Here is a 23,627-nt window from a genome sequence, read left to right as displayed (position 1 = left end):
ACCCTCCAAATAGCCAACTCTCCCCCCCCCATCTCTGAAAGCATTTGAAATTATCAAGTGGAGCTCCCCACTTCACTCCCCCTCTCATGGCAATGAAAACAATGCAGTTTAAATCCCTTCATCCAGATTTTCTATCTTGCCACCACTTCCCCCATAGCTCCTGACAGTTCACACTATCAATTTCTGATATCAAATTGATCTTCAGAAGGGTGATCATCTTGGCAAAAGGGGAGATGACCAGAGTCCTTTGGAAAGTGCACAAGCTCTTCAGAGAATGCCATGTGGTTCAAAAATGCTAAAGTGCTTCTCAGGATGCTCAAGTGCTCTTGAGCGTACGCAGGTGATGTACAGAATGCAGAGCACATCTGAAAGCAAAGCAGAGGGGCAAAGGTGGAGGCGGACTGAGCAGTGAAGCTGCACATGAAAGGCTGTAGGTGTTGAATGCTGCTGGAGTGGGAATGAGGCAGGGCCTCTGAGGAGTTTAAGGGTTTCACAGGCTGGCGCCAGCCTGCAAATGATCAGCTCCCCATCTCTGTTTTAAATAGTCTCAGGACTTCTTCAGGGTTGCTGACTGAAATCAGAGAAATGTTGACAAGAGAAGACTAGATGAATTATTGGATTGAGAAGCAGGTCACTCTTCAAGCCAGACTCAAGAAGCTGACAACCAATCTATTTCTCAAGAGCCAGCAACAGAATCTGGGCAAATAACCAGGGAGGAGAAGATAACAGGAGCAGGATAGCTCAGGTAGAAGCATCTCTTTGCCATAAAATAGCAAGCTTGAAAGCTCCTTTACAACTCCAGGCTGCACACATTCCAGACCAGCTGACCCATTACTGAGTGGGTAAGTGCACTCAGGGTACCAAGTTGCCAGCTGGTTTTCTGCAGCTATCCACCTGCATGAAAAATAGGAGACTCTGGGGCATCAGGGGCTTTGTTCTTTACTATTCAAATGTGGTTCTCTTTTATTTATTTTGTTGAATTAAACATATGGCTGATATTATTCACTCCTGATATGCGAGCAGCATGACAAATCACCCAGTCAAAATTGGTTCTTAGGTTTTCGAAATGACAATTACACAAGCAACAAAAATATGGACATGTTTTGCTTATTGCAAACGTCATGTGACATTGGACTATTTTCAATAACATATGGAAAGTTGTTATTGGAAGCAATAGCAGTATGGACATATCTAACATAATTCACTAACCAATTTAGATATATTTCTGAAGTCAGTTTGATCAAGGTTCTTGCTAGACGATGTTACCACAAGATAATGAGGCCAGGGTTCAAATATTTGTAGACAGATGGTTAATAAACATGGTGACCCCCTTTCTGACTGGATTACAACCAATAATGCTCCAGCCATTATAATAGAAAGTGGGTCAGAGTAGGTTTTAGTAAGCATTTGAATAATCAGGGTTCCCAAATGAGTCATTGAAATATAGGTTCTCAAACTGTGGGGTTCATCCTTCTCTCTCTCTCTCTCTCTCTCTCTCTCTCTCTCTCTCTGTGTGTGTGTGTGTGTAGATCTCCAACAGGACACAAAAGAGTTGGATTTTCCCTACCTGTTGCAAAACAAGGAGCTACAGAAGCTGGAGTTTGCTTTATTCTGTATGATCAGCAAATTAGGTGCTCAGGAGGATGCAAAGGAACACAGCAAAAGGCAAAACAGATTCTCCTATGTCTGAATGGGCAATACAAATGAAGCACCCACCCCTCTGGCTGAACCACTAGCCAAAAAGCAGAAACATTGCAACACCACTTCATGCATTGCCCCTTTCTTAGCTTGCCTTTTTTCTTCTCCATTTGGCTGCATGGAGGAGGGGAACAGCTGAATGAAAGAGAGAAGGGCTTCGCTGCAGCACAGCTTACAGCTTTCTCCATTCAGTCAAGTAGAATAGATTCAGCAGAGAGAAGACGTATTATACGCTAGGGGTTGTACAAAGGGGGTCTCTTCAGAGAAAGGAAAGGCTCTAAAGACGCTGGAGGATAATGTGGCACAGAAACATGTGGCATTAGATTCATCACATCAGTATAACCATTTAAATGCAATAGCTGAGGCAGGAAACTCTCATATAAAGTAAAAATAAGCTAAATTCTGGCTGCTGCAGCAGCTATACCTCTCCATTTTCCCTTGCCCCCAGAAACTGGATCAAGCAAGTACATGTGGGAGGAGTGCTGCTGCTAATTTTTTTATTTGGGGGAGGGCAGTCCTATATTATGTAAGTATGCATACAGTTCCAAATGTTATATTTCACTACACAGATGTTTGCTGTATGCATGTCCTACTACACAAGATCCAGGTGTGCTCACAGGTACCTCTAGGTTGGGAGTTTAAGAAAGGTGAAGTTAGTTCATATGTGAGTGAATTCAAAGAGTTTGATAGGTACTACATTATAACCAAATTACTTTGAGTACATCTTACTCACCTTCACATTTTTCCAGGATCTGGACAGTTTCTCCCAGTTCTAGAACCAAGCCTTGTGGGACAGGCCCTCGAAAGCTGCATATAACTGGGGGGGGGGAATAGAAAAAGGTCAGAGGCTGAGTAGCATTATATAGTGCTACATAAAAATAGCAACTACATTCCTGTTTAAATTCTATTTATCTCAAGATTAGCAATGCCTTTGTGTCAAGATATTAGTTATGAATAATATCCCACCTTCATTACTATCACATGCATTTTTTAGTGGACACAACTAATTTTAAGACTCACAAAATAATAATTAATCTAATTCAACAATATAGGCATAGAAATTATTGCTAAAATACAAATTTGTTGTATACTGTATTCTTTATCAAAACCAAGCATTTAAAAAGGAACAATGTGATATTGTATATGCAAAATCCAACAATTATCTCTTGGTTTGCATTACTAAACTAAATACCTTTAAACCCTGATTCATGGGCTTAGTGGTGGTGAGGATGAGCCACAGATATGAACTCCCTTCAATTTTACTTTTGGTTTTCCGTTTACTGCTAACCATAGTTTGCTACAATGATGAAACCAGCAAACTATGGTTTCCGTAAAGCTGAATTATAAAACAGCACTTTGGAGGATCATCTAAATCAGACCTTACTAAGAACTTAAGAAAAGCCATGCTAGATCAGACCAAAGGCTCATCCAGCCACAATATTGTTACCAGTGCAGTCAACTAGATGCTAATGTCAATCCCACAAGAATGGCATTAATTGAACAGCACTCTCATAATCTCCAGCAACTAGTATTCAGAAGCATATTTCCTTTGATCCTGGAGGTAATATATATTCTATGACTAATAGCTATTGATAGCATTATCCTCTATGAATTTGTCTAATCTTTTTCAAAACTACTCACATTGGTGGCTATTACTATATTTTATGGCTGCAAATTTCAATGTGCACTATGGGAATAAATAAATTTTGCCTGTCCTGGGGCTTCCAACATTTAGCTTCATTTGGTGTCCATGGGTTCTAGTATTATAAAAAAAAAATGGGGGAGAAACCTCCCTATCTGCTTTCTTCGCACCATGCCTAAATTCATACACCTCTACCATGTCCCTATACTCAACTTTTTTCTATCATTCCCCTTTCACTATTTTTCTGAACTAAAAAGCCTCAAATACTGTAACTTTTCCATACAGAAGAATTGTTCTGCACACTTGATTGTTATTATTGTCCTTTTCTGAACCTTTTCCAGCTCTACAATATCTTTTTTGAGGTGCAGAGTCCAGAACTGTACACATGATTCAAAGTGTGCTGACACCACAGGTCAGAAAGCAGTTATGATATTGGCAGTTTTACGTTTAATCCTTTTCCTAATGATATCCGATATGGAATATACTTTTTTTCACAGCTGCTGCATTATAGGTCAGCATTTTCACCGTTATTCACCATGACCCTGAGAATTCTTTCCTAGTCAATGACAGTTCAGACCCTATTCATGTATATGAAGTTAGGTGTTTTTTTTTGCCTCAATGTACGTTAACCTTACACCTGCTTACACTGAACTTCGTTTGCCATTTTAATTCCCATTCACCCAATCCCCTTTTTATTTTAATCACTCTGAACAATTGGGTAACATCAGCAAACATGACTAATTCATTGTGGCTCATCTCTAACTGCAGAGCAAGATATGAGCAAGATAAAAAGCACTAGTTCCACTAGAAATCCTTGGAAGGCCTCCAGGTGTGTGCATTTGTGTGTCTGTACAACCAGTCCACTAAACACAACAATGGACTTCTGACTTCTAAATCCGAATCTCAGCTCTGTCATGTCTCCATTCAAAAGATTACGGTGAAGTTAAGAAGATAATGGCTGCATTCGGACATAGCACTAAACCATAGCTTGGTGGAACATGAATGAAAAACAGGCTCATGGGCTTTCCCCTCCAACTCTGCCGTGGCTGCAAAAGAGTAGTTTTGAAGCATCTGCTTTCATTTTCAACTAACCACAGCTTGTTTTATCAAAGCAGCACAAACTGTGGTTGCTGTTAATTACAGTTCAGGTTTATTAAAATTTGTACATCACTTCCCACTAAGATGTCCCAAAGTGATTTAGAAATAAAGTTATATATATATATGTGTGTGTGTGTGTGTGTGTGTGTATCACCACATAAACATGATTAAAAACAAGAAGTCAGAATAAAACCACAGTTTGTCCTGATTTGAGACAAAAGGACTAACTGTGATTAGTTGAAAATGGAATAATACGTTTCAGATTTCCTTCCGACAACCATGCTGTAGGAAGAGGAGGGGAGGAGGAAGCCCAAGCACATAGCACTACTCCATGGTTTAAGTGTTACATTTGAATGCAACCCATGACTATAGTCCACACTATTTAAGAGTAACCTTGTAAACCAAACCCAAGTTCAAGGTATGAATGTCCCCTGCTCCATACACTCAAGGTCTTGCTCCCGCTTCTTAACCTCAGCCTTCCTGCTCCAGTTGCCTTCAACCAACCCTTGCCATTCCCCCAACTTCCAAAATACCAGAAGACAGGAGGGGAACCAGAATGGAAAGCTGGCATCATAAATTGTTTTGCACTATGATTTCATAGAATTGTGATAATAGTGGCTATTCTCTGTCTTCCTTCCAGACTTATAGGAAGCAACAGAGGCTATTTATAGGATACAACTCAAGTTATTTTGGTACACAGGACTTCAGCCTAGTCCTCAAGATTGCTCCTATGGTGAAATCTCAATTAAGCATTTGGAGGGGGGGGGGAGGTGGAATCATACCATGTTAACCTTTTATCATTTACTATTAAAAAAATTGGCATTCGTTTTATACACGTTTATGTTTGTGGCACTTCAGTCCTAATAATTTAAAGCAGTTACATCTGTGTTCTAATAGTTTTTTTATAGTCACATAATATATTTCTGGTATAAAACACCTAGAGACCACAGAAAGTAAAATAATGATGGGTTTATTCAGCCATAAAAAACAGACCTATGCTCCAAGGCAAAGGCTCCCATCAGCTGCATTTGAATCTCTTAACAGATGCAACCATCCAAAAGATCAAATCATACACGACCGCATGTGCTCCAATACAATCATACCCATCAATATTAGCATCAGGATTTTATTTTATTACATTATTGACAGAATCCTGCTTATTTTAGGAAAAAAGGCACTATAAATGTTGTGTCTCCACTGAAATTCAAAGCAACACCACAAAACTGAGATTACAGATCAAATTTTCCTTGATCTCCATCCTCCAAAAATCAACCTGAATTTGGAGCCCTGACACCATATTTCTAAGTAATCCATTAGCCTGTTGTGTTCAAGTTGTTGCAACAAGCCTACATTCCTTTCCTTGGGGCCCCTCTTCTACACACAAATTAAGAGAACACTTTACAACTGCATAAAAAATAGCACATGGTAGGGAAAGGCTAGCATATTCCTTTTAAGTATACATGGTGCAGATTAAATAAATTGTTGCATACCACAGCCATAATTTTTAAACATGTTACAACCTTCAACAGCAATGTTTCAGGTTGGGAAAGTGAAAGTGACCTGTTCCCTAGGGCCAAAATACTTTGAGCTACTTTGCCCTGGTTTCCAGGAAGCAGACTTCCATGAGTTGGCTCTGCAATTTCTATTGGAATGTTCCTGCTCATGGCTCTAGCAGCCAGCTAGATATGCTTTCTTCCAGCCATGGTTTAGCACTGCAGAATTTTTGGAAAACAACTCAGAAACTGACTTGTATTCAGTGTGAGTTACGCTGAAGTGCTGTAATATGCCATTTTCTCCCAGTCACAGCCCCTTCTAACCTGCAGTATGGTCAATGAACTGCATTTGCTTTGGAATGAGCAATAGCAAGGTAATTTAAGTTTCACACTAAATAAGAACAGAGCAAGAAAAAGAGCAAGAAGCCTTCTCTTTGGGGATTTGTAGAGTGGCTGGGGAAACCCAGCCAGATGGGTAGGGTGTAAATAATAAAATTATTATTATTTTTCTTGTATGTAAACAAAAGCCTACAGTTACAATTACTTAAAAGAGAACCCATGAACCTTTATCAGACATATGAGCCAAAACAAACAAAAGAATGGTGGCACCTTAACAAACCTAACAACACTTAGCATTATGCCTGAATGCTTCTTACTAGGCAGCAGTTATGCTACCTCACATCAGATCGCGAGACAAGCACCTTGCATCCAAGCTGCTTCTAACTCAACACTCCCTCCCTCTGCTCCATGTCCCTCTTTGTCCTAAACTGCTGTTTCTTCACTAACAGTAGGACTCATCCACCCAGGCTTTCTAGACACAGGTCCAAGAGGTTTCTCATTTGACCCACCTCTTTCCCAGGGAAAACACACAGTTTGCCACTGAACAGAGGCACCAAGTTGCGCCCAACATTTGGGTGGAGGGGTGGCCGTGCATGTTTGAGATCACACATGCACTACCACCCCAACCTGCCCAGGCTGCTTCGGCTGACCACTTAAACTTTTTATGCAGCCGATAGGCTGAGGCCACCTCCTCTCCCTCCGCGAGGCCTGCCAAGGTGCTTTGGCACTTTCCTCTGAGATCAACAGGACACCTTCCCAGAAAGCACCCTGGAGGTCCACAAAAGGACATGGGCCATACGTTGGACTATGATTCATTAGGTATGTTAGCCACATCTAAATTTAGTAGAATGCTACTGAGATGAAGGCTGCTTATTTATGTAAAGAAAGAAAAAATGAACATTATCTGGCTTGAGATGAAGCATTATAGAGATGTATAGCCCTGATATGGGGCTTGATATGGGGATCTGAGTGTGGGGAATTATCACAGACAGGGTGATCCAGCCCTTAAGTGCAGGGCATGCCACCCCATATTTAACCAGGAAAATCCACAGATCCCAACTGAGTTATCTTAATACCCCTATTTGATATTATTTAACAACCTTAGATGAGCCGTAGACCAGATTCTTGGCAATGCTGTGTTACTTGCACTTGCACCTTCACTCCCTGCACATATTTAGTACAACTCCTCTGTAGTTCAAAACCCTGTTTTTCATTGCAACATGAATCTTCAGTCTTGTCCTTGATATTTTCTCACTGTATCTGCATCTAAGTCTCTCTAAACTCTACGCCATCTGTACAAACCCCTTTTAACATGTGCATAGGCCAAATGACCTTTCAATTTTGGTCCTGCTAAAAATAAACACCTTTGACTTGTTTCACTTGCTAAGCCCAGCTTCAGATATTGAGAACAAAATGTCATTGCTAATATGTCAGGGTCTCACTGGTACAGGTGTATTGTTTGGAAGCAGCCACCATGTGACTTCCACGTTTAAAAAACTTTTTGATGGTTCCATCATTCTTTTAGGCACTGCAGAGAGGGTGCCTGCAAAAGACTGCACAAGGCCCTTAAATAGGTTTTGCAACTGTCACATGTTTGGTTTTATTGGCTACCATTTAGACTCTGTTTACTGTACCTTTTGGAAGTTTGATGGTTTATATTCAACTGTATTATTTTTGTTCTCTGCCTTGAGGATTTTGAATTTAAAACTCTGAATCCCAGACAGATAGGTAGAAGATGAGAGTATCAATAGCTACTAGTCAAAATGCCTATGTTACCTCCAGTATCAGAGTCAGTACACCACTAAATTGATGAGAAGCACAAGTCGGAGAGTGCTTTTGTGCTCATGTCTGCCTTGCTGTCCTCTCAAAGGCATATGCTTGGCCACTCTAGGAAAAAGAATGCACAGGGATAGAACTATGGGAAGCTGTATTATACCGAATCAGATCATTAGTCCATCTACAGTCTACAATGACTGGCTGCAGGTCTCCAGGGTTTCAGACAGGAGTCTCTGTCAGAGCACTACCTGAAGATGGCAGGATTGAACTTGCGGCAGATGCCCTATGACTGAGTTTACAGCCCTCTGGTCTGAGCTAAACAGGCCTCTGGTCTGATCAGATTCTGCTTATGTGCTTACCTCGGGCATCTGGTTGGCCACTGTGAGAACAGGATGCTGCATTAGATAGGCCATAAGTCTGATACAGCAGCCTCGTCTTACCTTCTTGTATAGAGGTGCTGAATGTGGGCTTCCTACATCCACATGGCTGTTTTAACCATTTTAGCTGCATATTATGCTTGTAATAGGTAAGGCCAGCCTCAGGTCTGAATTTGGCAAGGCATTTACGTCTGCCAAGCTAAAAGACTGGTCTTAGTTTGACATTACTTTGAATTTGAAAGTGAACACAAGTATTGAAGGAGGAGATTCTGAGGCTCATGTTGACCCTACGCTTCAATGTGTGCTTTAAATTGCAAGCTGAATGCAGCAATCCTATACCCACTTACCTGGGGACCAACCCTTATGAAAATCAATGGGACGTTCCGAGTAGAGCGATAGAGGATTGCACTCTACATATCTACATGTGTAATTGACACTTCAAAATTTATACGGAACTATCAGAGTATATAGGCTCTTCATGCTATTTTTTCGAATCTCTATAAAGCCAAATGTTTGGATACTCTATAGCAAAAACCCAAACTATACTCCAAAGCAGGGCCGGCACGTCCATTAAGGTGAACTAGGCAATTGCCTAGGGCGCCAAAATGGAGGGGCGCTGGCCAGGCTTGGGCGGGGCGGGGCGGGGCGGGGCGGGCTAGCAGCAGCTTCTCTGCTGTAGTGCAGAGGTACTGCTTGCCCCCTACACCACCCCCCAGCTCCCGCTAAAGCAGGCTTTGGCGGGGGGCGGGACGGGCGAGCAGCAGCTTCTCCGTTACAGCAGAGAAACTGCTGCTTGCCTCTCCACCACCCCCCACCTCCCGCTAAAGCAGGCTTTGGCGGGGGGGGCGGCGCCAGAAGGTGGTCTGCTTAGGGCGCAAGAAACCCTAGCACCAGTCCTGCTCCAAAGTATGGATAATCTATAACAAATTTTAATGTGGAATTCTCATAACCTATCCTATTCAAAGCACAGTGACTCCCATGGCAATAAACTTTTCTCTATTTTAATATTACGTATTTTGATATATGATATATTACGTATTTTGATAGGTTCATACCACTAAGATAATTACATGTTCTACGTAAATAAGAACAACCCTACTACTTACTCAAGCATTCTTGTAAAGATTGTTTAAGGAGAAGACTGGTGTGCAAGTCAGATATTGCAGACAGAACCCAAAATTGAAATGAATTTATATTTTCAAGTTGTTCAAAAAATGTGGGCTATTTGAACAACCACTGGAGAACCCGAATATTCTTCCACATTTATTTGATGAACTGAAATGCCTCAGGGTTGCCTATAACAAAATTTAATTCAGAGTAGATCATTCAAATTAATGGACTTAAGTTAGTTTTCTCCATTAATTTCTAAAGGTTCATTCTGAGTATGAATAACACTGGATACAACCCACAGAGTAGAAATACAGCTAGCAGCTGAAGCTACTACGGTATGCAACTGCGTTTGCTCTTTGGCACTAACACCTGCCAGCAACACCTATTTTACTGACCATCACTGACCATCAAAGGCAACATAACAATGTCGAAAACAAAAATCAAATTGTAGAAAGGCAATCATATAATCTCACTGCATTGTAGGAGAGTCCCAGACCAGCACACTATTAGAGAAAACACACTCCTGACGTACTTCCTCCGAATAACCTCCGTGTCCTCTGCCCCACTTCCCCACTAAGGAATTAAGACACAGATCATTGCAAGTGGTTTCTGCAAGAAGATGTTGCACTGTAGAATGCTCCTGCTCAGGATCCCAGCCAGTCATTTCCTCTTGCAGGGTGCTCAATTACATCCCCCGGGTTTTCTATGCCCCCCCACCCTCATCAAGCTAGCATTCCACAACCACCAAGCAATCTTCTCATTGGGCATTTTGGGTTCCACCCCCTTCTTTTTAAAAAGTGCACTTCTGCAAATCTTCAGTTTTCTTCAAACCTGCTGATACTTACCACTTGTGCATGGATAAGAGCGCAAGTATCACAATGGCATTATATAAATCTCTGGCACAAACATATTTAGAATATTGTGTGATTTATTTAAATTTAATTATATTGTTTTTACTAACAGGTAGGTAGGGGCGTAGCAAGGGGGGCGTAGGGGGCGGTCCGCCCCAGGTTCCATAATGGAGGGGGTGACAAATTATCAAGGAACAATTACTGCCCTACTAGGGCGGTTCATAAAAAACTTTTTTAAAAATGCCTGCTCCGAAGGTCTTATCTTACTATACTAGGGATTATATAGCTATATATGAAATTTCATGCATACTGATTAATATCTTGACCCTCCTCCACCAAAATAGCTGTTTACTTGGCTGTTTTCCTATGTCGTGAAGGCTGAAATTTCAGTTCAGTGGAGCACTTACTGTTCCCAACTCTAACCCTGTGGAAAGCCATCTAATTAGACTTCAATTTGGTTTTGAGATGTTTTTAGGAGGTAATTTAATTATTGTTTGATTTTATACCAATGTTATGTATCTGATGTTAGCCACCCTGAACCCAACTTCGGCCGGGGAGGGCGGGATATAAATAAAAGTTTATTATTATTATTACTTGTTATTATTCGTTTGTAAGAAAATATGAAATAATGTAAAACCATTTTTGCAGGGGGGGAATCAATGGGGGGTGGGGTGACAATAAATTTTCCACACCAGGTATCACCTGACCTTCCTACGCCTCTGGGGGGGTGTCAAAAAAATGTTTGCCCCCGGGTACCAATTTACCTTGCTACACCCCTGCAGGTAGGTAGCCGTGTTGGTCTGCCATTGTCGAAACAAAATAAAAAATTCCTTCCAGTAGCACCTTACTTAGTTGGTCTTTTTTATATTGTTTTAACTGTTTTGGTGCATGCCACCCTGAACAACTTTGGGAGGAATGGTAGAATAACAATATAATAACAAATAATAATACACAAGCATTTACTATCCGAACTGTCTTCCAAGGCTGCTCACATAAAGAGGAGGAGAGGGACAGGCTTACAAACTAAAAAAAGACAAGACACACAAAGAAAGGGGAGTGGAAGGAAAAGCTAGATGAGAAAAATCAGTTATTCATGGCCAGAACAGAGTGATGAGATGCAAGCAGACATTTTTACCAAGCTTAACAAGCACAACACACACACACACACACACACACACACACACACACATATATATAATTATTATATGATATAATATGATAACTCATATGTAGCTAATTGCAAAATGTAAACTAATTGTTAACTGCACTGAATTATGTAATGTAATGATCCATTAACTCTCTTAAAAATAGCAAGATTATATTTAAGCTACCGAATAAAATTTATATTAAAAAGAATTAAAGAGTATATTCATAGCAATTTGTATAAGGGCTCCAATGGGACCAGTGGGAGGTTCCTCCCTGCTCAGAACAAACCCCTTGGGTCATCAAATACTTACCAGGAGGCTGAGAAAATGCAAGGAGATCAGTCCTGCCGCTACCAACAGAAATATGCTTAAATTGGGGGCAGGTATGAATAGCCTACAATTACTAGTAGAATAGCTACTAAGGTTTGGCACTCGGCTAACCTTTGCTTAAATCTTCTGTAGCCAACCGGTAGTATAAAAGCAATTATAACTTTTCTATTACATTTACATCCCACCTTTTCTCTAAGCAGCTTAAGGCAGTATATATGATACTTTCCCCATTTATCGTCATAATAACTCTATGAGGTAGATTTAACTAAAAGAAAGTGAAGGGCCCAAGGTCATGCAGTGAGCTTCAAGGCTGAGAGAGGATTTAAAAGTGGGTCTCCAGGAATCCTTGTCCAATACTAATCCAGCCACTACAAAAAAGTGTTTTCACACATTTTGAGTTTAATTATACCCCCTATAGAAAACATAACACTATGGGCAGTATCTATCAAAGTGGTTCTATTAGTGCATGAGTAGGCAAACTAAGGCCCGGGGGCCAGATCCGGCCCAATCACCTTCTAAATCTGGCCCGTGGATGGTCCGGGAATCAGCATGTTTTTACATGAGTAGAATGTGTGCTTTTATTTAAAATGAATTTCTGGGTTATTTGTGGGGCATAGGAATTAATTCATCCCCCCCCCAAAAAAATAGTCTGGCCCCCAAGGTCTGAGGGATAGTGGACCGGCCCCCTGCTGAAAAAGTTTGCTGACCCCTGTATTAGTGCATGACTTCCTTTTGTGCAATGGAACTTCCCTCCACGTTATTCTCCCTGTGCACCTCCCCATAAATTTCTGCCCCCTCCCTTGAATCCCACCCCCCACCCCCGGTTCTGCCACTGCCAACTCAGGGGACAGCCAACGGCACTCCTGCAGATGATCCCAGTGATTAAGTTGGGATATAAGGGTTTAGGTGGTTCAAAAGATAATCTGCACCTTAATTGTTCAAAACTTTATAAATGGATATAAGGACCTTGAATCTGGCTTGGCAGTAGATGGGCAGCAGTTATGCCACTTGATCTCAACTTGCCTACATTTACCTGAAGAAAACACTCAAAAGGAGTGTAAGCTTCTTACAATAAATATATGCTTCCAAGAGATTGGAGTAGGGTACCCAATTACATTTATTTACATTTATTGAAAGGTTGTAAAACCACTTTTCAAAGTGGCACACAGAATAACTGCATAACACAACAATATGTCATTAGATCCTGTCCCCTACTATGTCCAATTATTATTTTTCCCAAAATGCAGAAAATATTCCAGTCTCAGACACTTAAAATCCATATGTAATAAAGGGGTTCTTGTATTTTTCTGTGCTGATTTAACTCATAAAAGTTCACATTTTCCCCTTTCTGATGAACTATTTTAAGCACACACAAAAACACTCAAAAAGAGGAAGGGGGGAAACAAACACATGGGGGGGTACTCTAATACCCTTCCACATGTTCAAATCGATAAAAGATAAATACTTTTAAAAAAATTAAAAGCTTACAGGAAGACCTACAATTACAGTTTCCAGATAAGTAGCCATATTAGTACATTGAACCAAAAACAAGTCATATGTCAACTTAAAGTCTTACACATTTATTATGATGTAAAATTTCATGGACTACAGTTCCTGCATCTGATGATATGGAATATAGTCCACAGAAGCTAGTGCCAGAAAAAAATATATCCCTAAAGTACCTGTGTTCCCCATCTCCAATTTTAAATGCTTAATATAAACCAGGAATTGCTGATTAAAAAGGTAAAGGTAAAGGTACCCCTGACCATTAGGTCCAGTCGCGGACGACTCTGGGGTTGCGTGCTCATCTCGCTCTATAGGCCGAGGGAGCAGGCGTTTGTCCGCAGACAGCTTCCGGGTCATGTGGCCAGCATGACTAAGCTGTTTCTGATGAACCAGAGCAGCGCACGGAAACACCATTTACTTTCCCACCTGAGTGGTACCTATTTATCTACTTGCACTTGATGTGCTTTCAAGCCCTAGGCTCTGTGGTTTAGACCACACCACCACCCATGTCCTTTGCTGAGTACTCTTCCCCAAAACTTGCTTTCCAACCTGGCAGAGCTCAGCCATAGAACATGTCAAGTAATAAACTAGGAGGTCTCTAAACATGGACATAGCCAGGATTTGTTGGGGGGGGCAGGCATTATGTGGTGGTGGTGGGGGGTAAGAACAAAGTTATTTGCGACACAATTGGTCAGTTAGTTAAACCTTTTTATTTACTTACTTTATTTAGGGGGGGGCAGCTGCCCCCCTGCCCCCTTCTGGCTATGCCCATGTCTCTAAGCATATAAGAATACCAGACTTCAAAAAGTACACGTAAGAAAGGATCTCCATCATCACCACACTTGAGTAAGGCTTGTATTCCAATTCTCTCTTCATAATCCAAGTAGCCTGAGCTAAAAACATCAATCTCTTCACATTTTAAAACAAGCAACTGCTCACAGCAGAACTCTGCAACTGAAGATGGACATTCTTCATGCATTAACAACTCATTACTAACCTTTGCTAATGACTGAGCCTCAGGGCAAGCAAGAGCCTGACAAGAGATAAGAGCTTGTTCTAATGCTGTTGCAATTAACTGGATTTCAGTTACTCTGGAAAGATGAAGCCATTGTTTACAAAACAAAGCACGAGACTTCTGGCAGGAAGCCTTTCTCCATTTTGGGTGGAAGTATTGCAAGCAAACTTCCAAGCAATTTACACAACCGTGGAAGTTTATGCCACAGGGTTTTTTGAGTCTTTAAGGTGCCACAAGACTCTTTGCTGCTTTCACTGCAAGCTACTGTACTCCTCTGGAAATAAGACTCAGATGTAATCAGAAAGCTGATGAACCCCTCATGCTCCTATTTTTAAGGGGTAGGTTCACATGAGAGCATGCTACAAATCAATGGCTGGAAACTTATCACTTGGGTCATGTAGTACTCCCTTGAACAGATTATCTGCAAATTTGAACCAGATATAAACATTTGAAATGAACTTATGGTTCCTGAAAAGGCCTTTTCTAAAATTTAATTGATAAGGCAGAGATGGAAAAGGCAGAAGTTGTTTTGAGTTTATAGGTGAACCGGAGAAGCAGGTTCTGGGTTGCTAATGTTGTTTTGTGACTACTTCTACTTACTTGCAGACAAACTAAGCATCAAACACACACCCTTAAGTTTCCAGTGCCCTCTCCTTCAAAAAGAAACAAACCTTGTAAAATGCTAACCCACAAGTTCTTAGAAAGGTGAAACACAAAATAACATTTAAATATATAAAAATCTCTCTCTCTCTCTCTCTCTCTCTCTCTCTCTATATATATATATATAAATGTTCCCATTGCGTGTGCGGGTGTTACCAACTTGCTCCATAACCGCTGGACCAAACAGCATCAAATTAGGACACAGCATTCCATGACCATCAGGGAATAACATAGGATAATTGAATTTAAAAAAAACCACACCTGACATACCTAAAATAAAAATAAAGAATAAACGCCAAAACGCTTATTAGATGTCACCAGCAACAGCACTGACATCACAACCAGCAACCAATAGAAAGGCGCCACCCAATTCCTGAGGTGACAACTTTCAGCCGCCGCCTCAAACGCCTGTCCGCCATTTGCAGCCTAACTTTCAGCCGCCGCCTCAAGAGGCCTGACAACGCATAACAAGCAGGCAGCTGTTCACAGAGAGGCAGGGGGGTGGGGTGGGGTGGGGTGGGGGGCGACAGAGCTGCTACTACATGACCAAACCTCAAGAGACAGGAGAGAAGCCGGGCTTTGAGGCCAGGCGGCGTTGCAAGGCCAGGTTGCTATGGTATCGCGGGGCAAAAATGGAGGCCACCAACCCCCGAAAAAGCCGTCTGCGTGTGCGTGCATGCCTTCCCAGGCCACAGCAATGGACAGCTGCTTTCCAGAATGCGAGCTCCATTTGCAATTATACAGCAGTAAGCAACAGAGTTTTGGGGTGACCAGGGAAAGTGGGGGGGGGGAAGGTAGCAGGCAGAAACGGGGGGAAAGATGGAGAGGAGGCAGGTGGAAATTCAACGGGAGAAGCTGTGTGGAGGCAGTCAGAAACGGGGGGAAAGACAGAGAGGAGGCAGGAGGAAATTCAACGGGAGAAGCTGTGGGCATGGACAGTTTACATTTACATATATCTTCCTTTTCCATTTCACAAAAAAGCCACCGCAACGCGTGGCCGGGCCAGCTAATAGGTAATATTTTAATTTTGGGAGGCTTGCTTATTGGTGCGTGGTAGCTTGCGTGTTAGTAAGGGGAGAGTGTGATAAACTGATCAAGGTCTTCTAGATATAATATGATATTGTAGAATGTGAGTTTGAAGTTGAGCAGGGGTTGCCAACCTATAAGGAAGAGGGGGAACATTTTGAATTTTGAGAGTGCTAGGGGTTCCAGTCACAAAATAGCTGCAATGGGGGCATGACATAACACTAAATTAGAGGGAACACAATCATGGTGAAAGTTTCCCCTTAACTATTTCTATATGAAAAAAGGCTTACCTGTTGAGTTTTTGCCTAGAAAGTGAGGCAACACGCATTAAAGGGGAGGTGGGAAACAACAGCTCTCTGGGACCCCATTCCCTAGTTTCTAAACAACTCACATCGATATGAAACCACTGGTAGGGTCAGGAGAAGCTGTGCAAGATCTGGATCATTGTCTGGGTGCTGTGGTAGACAATGAGGGTGAATGAACTGAACTGGAACTCTGCGAATGTGGAGGCACTATGGGTTGGTGGCTCCCATGTCTGGGAGATTGGCCAGTTGCTTGTTCTGGGTGCGATTTTACTCCCTCTGAAAGAACAGGTTCAGAGTTTGAGGGAACTCCTTGATCCATCTTTGTCCTTGAAGGCCCAGGTTGCCTCAATGGTTAGAAGTACCTTTTACCAGCAGTATATAAATTGTTATAAACAAACAAACATTTTAACCATCCCAGGAAAAGCCACCCACAAAACATTAACATTTTGTATCACTACTATGCAACAAAAAGTTGCAATTTGAATGCTAACTCGTGATTATATAAGACAGTACTGTAAAACATTAGTTTCTCTATACCAAGATATAAATTTAATGAGCAATCCTATTCATGTTTATTCAGAGGAAGGTCTGTGTTTAATAGACAAGACAAACATGCGCAGGATTGCAGGCATTTTGCCTTAATATTTTATTGTTTTGTCAAGAAAATATGTTATAAGTATCCTAGTTTAATATCAATGTGAGCTATAATATAAACTATGTAAACTAAAACAATGCAGTGTTCTAGACTTAAAGAACACCAAATTACAAATGCATAGCCAAGGTTCATTTGGACATCCATTACTAGAACTACACTCATCTTGATCACCATTGTAGAGAAGATGTGAACTTCAGCTCTACAAAACAAGTGCTTTTGTCTTTAACTTTTAAAAGGGGAATGAGGTGAAACATATTCAAAGACTTAGAAAGAGATATGGCTCACAAGAACAGACCAAGCATCCTGTTTCCTCTACTGACCAATCATATTGAGGAACTCAAAAGCAGAGCATACCAGCATGGTTATTCATCAGCAATAACAGATCTAACTTCATGAGTTTTTCTGATCACCTTTTGAAGCCATCCCAGTAGATTCAATAATTATGCAATGTGTGGAGTAATCTAAATGGGTAAATGCAAAATTATCATCCTGCTAAGATTTCCAAGTAAGGATCAACCAAGTTTTCCTGAGTATTTTGAAATATGCATTTTCAATGGAGGATTTCTTTCTATTTAAAAAGTAGACACACAGTCCTATTTTCAGAGGCCTATGCAGAAACACCTAAAATGTAAGCCACAAGGTCCAAGGAAGCTACCAAATCTTAATGGGGAAGACCACGACCCAAATGATCTAGTTTTTGGATGTATCTTTTTCACATACAGCTGCCTATAACACTGAGTATGGGAGTTTCAAAAATATCTGTGGTGTGGCACAGAGATCAGCTGTTCAAAGAAAAGTCAAACACTGCACTGCAAGCCTCTTGGGCTCCTGCAAGCCTCTTGGGTAATCTTAAAAAACTCTTTGGAACCAAGCCTAGGAAAGGATGCAGACCCTGAGCTTACTTCATAGTTAAAAAAAAAAGCTCTGAAATGCTTCCTTTTACATATGTAGTTGAAACTCCTCTCCATCCTATCCCTCTGTCATACATATTTTCTATATGAACAGTTGAAAAAGAAGAATATTCATTCATGCAATTCCCATACCTTCAATCTGAAATGAGAATAGCCCAGTAACAGCTGCAAAATGCACCTTGGCTCATTGTGTAGCTCAACACTTAGCAGCTGAAATCATATGTGGGGGTAATATTTATCTTTATATATCAAAGCAGGTTTTATGTTTCAGAAGGAAGTCAGAACTTTTTCATTACAAGCTCATTTACTTGAATCTTAACTGCCCTAATTTGAAAATAACAAAGTTCATAATCACAGAATGTGGTGTTCCTGTTTCCCAGCCCCTTGCTCTCCTTGGGTTGGGGGACCTGTGGGAATGGTAAAAGGGGCTGCAGATGGAAGGAGGAGTTGGCAGAAATTGTTCACTCAGGAGTGCAACTCTGGATGCTAGGCATTGTGAATATATGTCCACATTAAAAATATCATGTCTTAAACTTCCAAGCTAATAGCCATTGCTAACATATATTTTTTACATACAAATTTGAAATATTAAATGAATTTACAACCTCTCCAAAGGGAGCCAGGGGCATATATAAATAATAAAATTTAATTAAAACAATTTAAAACAGCACTATAATGTATTGCAGAATGCAGTTAAATCCAGCAGTGTAAAAACTTCAGAAAACTATCAACCAAAGCCTGGTTAAATAAGGAAGCATTACATATGGCCCAGATGCAGGTGAAAAGGGAGACTGCCTGTTTTCTCTTAGGAGGGATTATAAAAAAACATCAGCAATGTAAACTATGGGGGAAAGATTTTTGTTCAGCAGCAATCAAATTATACAGACCAGTACATTTTTTTGCTGAGTTCTGATAATTCATTTTTGACCCTTTAGTACAGCCTAAACCAGAGATTGCAGAAAGCTAGAAACTGATGGCTTTGCTAGACTCTCTTACAACACATAGTATTAATTTGAAACTGAAATCATTTTTCAGAATTCAACTGTCTTTAATGGGGAGGGCTAGGAAGGATAATTAGATTCCTAGAGGATATTGGTATAGTCTCTGTGTTGTATGGAGAGTAAGAAACAAAGCAGGGATAATTTAAAAACAAAGAAAAAGGCACAAAATTGAGAATTTCAGCCTCCAAAGCTAGTAGAGAATCTTTAACACTGCATTGCAACATGAGACAGTAAAAAGAATAGTACACCAAAATTCAACATCTTGAGAAAAATGTTTCTAAATAAACTTTTTAGATTTAGTATTTATTGGGGCTGTTGAAAATAAATTGTATATTTAAAGTATGGCTTTAATCACTTGTTATTCTCTTTTATGAAGGTCAATTTATCAACTGTTTGTGGGCTGAAAGAAGTAGCATGATGTTTAGTCCTCAGTATCTTTTTGACTACCTTATGTTAAAACTACCATGGTCATCACTGGTAGGAATGTCTCAATTTTTATTTTCTTGATTTTAGCCTTTAGCTATGCAGTAACAGTTTGTCTTATGGAGTTATTACAGTGCTGACTAATGTCACACTGTACGATTCATTATGCTATAGTTATGTTTCCTGCTCATCCTGCATGCTTCCTTAAGTTCAGCTGTTGCATTAAAAACTGCATCTCCTTGGTATTAGTACATCCTGGATTTTTCTATCATTATAAAACAGAGGATATTTGAATATGAATGATTACATGTGATTAACCACTTACTGGGTAATAAACAGTAAATGTTATTGATGCTCTAAATCAATATGGAAACATTTACATATCCAAAAATATAATTTACCTAAGCAAATCTTCAGGAATACAGAAACCAAGTAGGGAAAAAACCAGGGAAAAATAAGTCATCTGATCTACTAAGCCTACAGCACACAGCATCATAATTTTTATTCTCTTTTGCCACCTGCATCATAGCAACATTCGGTGTTTGCGTTTTAAAACCACCAACTGAAACAAGAGTACATTGAAAGAGAACCCAAAACTAAGGACACCAGTCCCAAAAATAAACTAAAACATGCATACGTTAATAAAAATGAGCCTTTTAATTTTATATAGGGATGGATATCCGTGTTAGTTGATAAGACCAGCCTAAAGTACTGTATAATATATTCGCCGTAATTCTGTATCCGTTGGCCAAATGACTTTTTGTTGTTTGCACGCTACTGGTTTGTTTTTTTTAAGTGTAGCAAGTTGCGTTTGGGTTATCCAGCTACTGACTCAGAGCAGGTGCGTGATTGGCGCCCCCTAACGACGATACAGTCCAAATTCCTTATCTTCAACCCTCACAAGAAGCGTCCTAGACCACCAATAAAAAGACGGGCATTGCACGAATAAGTGTGTTTAAAATGATGGGACTGGATTCCTGCTTATTTCCTGAACACTGGCTAAGGCAGCCTGCATTTCACCCCTCCACAAATACGCGAATACAGTACACCACACGGCTGATTTTCATATCCCAGCTGCTACGACACTGGTCTGGAGCAAGAAGCCTACCCGGATTCCCACCGAGAGCACCGATGTCCATCTTTATTTCTGAAACGCAACCTGTTCAACCAACGCGGAAAATAAAAGGGCTTTTATTTTCTCCTTCCCATCCCGCCACAGCCGCTTTTTTTTTCTTTCCATCTTGCGATGGAAGAGCAAAGAAGCCTAATGGGGAGCAGAGAAATAGAGAGAGAGAGAGGAAGATAGGAAGATACGGGCTGCAGCAGAGAGACGAATAACGCTGCACACGCCACGGTTTCCAAAAAGGGAGAGAGAGAGAGAGAGAGAGAGAGAGAGAGAGAGAGAGAGAGAGGCGCCTGGCTGCTCAAGCCATCCAGCAGCAGCAACCCCGCATTTTCTCCGACACCCCCTCCTCCGAAATAAAGACACCATCCCCAAAACGCCATTTTCTGACAAAGAATCAAGTTGGGCTCGCCTACACACACACACACACACACACACACACAGAGAGAGAGAGAGAGAGAGAGAGAGAGAGAGAGAGAGAGACTCAAAAGTGCAAGGCGGAGGCAAGGCGCGCAACAGGGAATACGCATCAACGCCGCCAACTACCCCGCCCCCGCTCTGGGAAATATCATTATTCTACCTCGGGAGGCAATATCCCCTCCCCACCGACCATCCTAGCGCGCCGCGGGGGGGGGGGGTGTTGTAAGGAAGAGGAGGAGCGGGGGCCGAAGGAGAAGTGCCCCGGCGGCACCTACCCACGCCGTATTTTTCCTCCTCCGTCGGGGTCCACATGCTGCCGCCCCCGCCGGGTGCGCTCCTGCAGCCGACTGTCCCCTGCCAGAGCGGCGGCGCTCCGGAGCCGCGGTGCTCATGAGCGAGCGGAGGCGGCTTCTCCTGGTGTGCCCGGGGACGCTGCTCCGCACAGCCCCCCGGGCACCGCGGCTGTGGCGGCGGCGACGTCTTCCCGTCTTCCCACAGGCCAGGCAGGTGCGCTGGGCGGCTGCAAGGCGGAGGAGGGCGAGGAGGAAGGAGAAGCAGAAGCGCCTCTTCCCTGGAGAGGCAGCGGCTGATTCCTCAGCGCAGTGCCCTCCTTCCCTCCCGCTCTCAGGTCGGCTCTCCTCCGCCTTTAATCCACTGGGGGGGGGGGCTTTCCCTTCTCCCGGCCTCCCCTTCTTCCCTGCGACTGAATAAGCCACCGGCAGTCCCTCCGCCGCCTCCTCAGCTGCCTCCGCCGCCGCTGCTGTTGTTGTCGCCACCGCCGCCGCCGTAGCTGCTGAAGGGCTCGCGCGCCCACCCACTTGCCAGGCGGGCGCATGCGCGGATGCTTTCGATGCCAGCCTCCCCGCGCGGCCTCGGCCAGCCTCTCCTCAGGTACCTGCTGGCGAGGAGAGGAGCGAGAGGGAGGGCGCGCGAGGGCGCCTTCCCCGAAGAAGCGCTTCTGGCTCGGAGGCACCGACGACGACGCTACCGTGAGGTAAGCTGGCGGCCGGGTGAACCGTTAAAAATCTATGCCCTCCCTTCACAGACATCATGCACAAGACTTCGTCTCCTTATACTGTACAAGCGAGCCAATGAAACACAGACTTGGAAGGGGGGGGGAGATAGAAATTAATTCAGGACGTTTGTTTGTCGTGGCAAATCCTTAGACAGCAAAAGTTGGCGGGGCTTTCCTTAAATGTCATTCTACGTGATAGCAGTGCATCTTTTAAACCCTTGTGGGAAAATGCTGTGCAGCACAATTACCTGAATTTCCAAGACGAATAAAAGGAAGAGGGTCGCTTCAACAGGGCCGGAAGGGGTAACACTACTTGCTTGGGGTGCTGTGGCAGCACAGGTGCCACTGGCACAGCCAGTGAAAACACCCTCTGTGTGTGATAGAGCGAAACTAACTCACCAACCAATGTCTTGAGAGAAACTGGGCACTCGCAGTGGACTGCCACTGAACAGAGTGCCAGCGCAGCGCTTAGTGTGGCATAAGAGCATAGCTGCTGGCATAGCAATGAACAGAGTATGGTTTGGAATAGCAGCATCCGGAATATATGGACAGAACAACAGCAGGCGTAACAAGAGTTCATAACACAGTGTGTGGAATGGGGCTTGGATGAAGTGACATGGTCAGATGTGAAAGCAGTAAGAATGACTAATCTAGAATAAAATTGTGGGAATTGATGAAGAATGCATGAGTAGTATTAAGTGTAATGAAAGCATCTGGAGTGGAACTTCAGTGTGGTTGAGGGAATATGAGGAGCAATGATGGTTTGTAGAGTGACTCATAGGATTTTCAGTGGTGCTGCCAGGGTAAAGCTTATCTAGAATACCATGTTACTGGAGTTCTGAAATGGAATCCGAACAAAATGGCAGGGTATATACAGTGGACTAACATTTGAATGGTAATTTCCAGTGTGATATGGTTGTTGAATGTCAGCATTTGTAGAGTGGTGATGCCTATGATTGACCAGGTATGAGACCTTGGGATCATAATGGATAGCTTGATGAAGATGTTGATCTAGTGTGTGGCAGCTGTGGGGAAAAAAGTAAATTCCATGCTAAGGATCATTAGGAAAGGGACTGAAATAAAACTCTTGATATCATAATGCCATTATACAAATCTATGGTGTGAACACATTTGTAATACTGTGTACAATGCTGGTAATCTCACCTCAAAAAGAATATTGTAAAGTTGGAAAAGGTTCAGAAAAGAGGAACCAAAATGATCAATCAGCAACTCCCGTATGAGGAAAAGATGCAGCATTTGGGACTTTGCAGAAAGAGGTGACAAGATAGAAGCTGTGTGCCATGGAGAAGATGGTTAGAGAAAAGTTTATCTCCTTCTCATAACATTAGAACTTGTTGAAATGCTGAATGTTGAAAGATTCAGGGCAGGTAAAAGAAAGTACTTCTTTGCACAGCATAGAGTTAAACTATGGAACTCACCCCCACAGGAGGTGGTGGTGGCCACCAAATTGAATGACGTTAAATGCTAGCCATAATGACTACAGTACAGGTATGCTCTGCCTCCACAGTCAGAGGTGGTATGCTTCTGAACTAGTTGCTAGAAACAGCAAGAGGTGAGAGTGCTGTTGTGCTCACCTCTTGCTTGTGGGTTTCCCGCAGGTATCTGGTTGACCACTGTGAGAACAGGATGCTGGATTCGTTGGGGCAGGTGCCTGGTCCAGGAAGGCTCTTCTTACGTTATTTTTTTT

The 23,627-nt window shown here is 42.2% G+C and overlaps 1 protein-coding gene across 1 annotated transcript in view; it reads right to left on the bottom strand.

Moving 5' to 3' along the window:
• DOCK3 (dedicator of cytokinesis 3) overlaps nt 1-21,522 on the bottom strand; it is a 145,629-nt gene extending 124,107 nt beyond the window's left edge. Inside the window, exons 1-2 of the mRNA XM_033140625.1 lie at nt 21,180-21,522; nt 2,432-2,515 (exon numbers count right to left, since the gene is read on the bottom strand). Coding sequence (XP_032996516.1) covers nt 2,432-2,515; nt 21,180-21,216 — 121 coding nt within the window. The 5' untranslated portion in view covers nt 21,217-21,522. The remainder of the gene's footprint in view (nt 1-2,431; nt 2,516-21,179) is intronic.
• Nucleotides 21,523-23,627: the final 2,105 nt, after the last annotated feature.

The sequence above is a fragment of the Lacerta agilis genome, chromosome 2, assembly GCF_009819535.1.
Source record: "Lacerta agilis isolate rLacAgi1 chromosome 2, rLacAgi1.pri, whole genome shotgun sequence".
Taxonomy (NCBI): domain Eukaryota; kingdom Metazoa; phylum Chordata; class Lepidosauria; order Squamata; family Lacertidae; genus Lacerta; species Lacerta agilis.
Note: the sequence above shows the minus strand (reverse complement) of the source record. Positions and strands in the feature narration are given on the sequence as shown.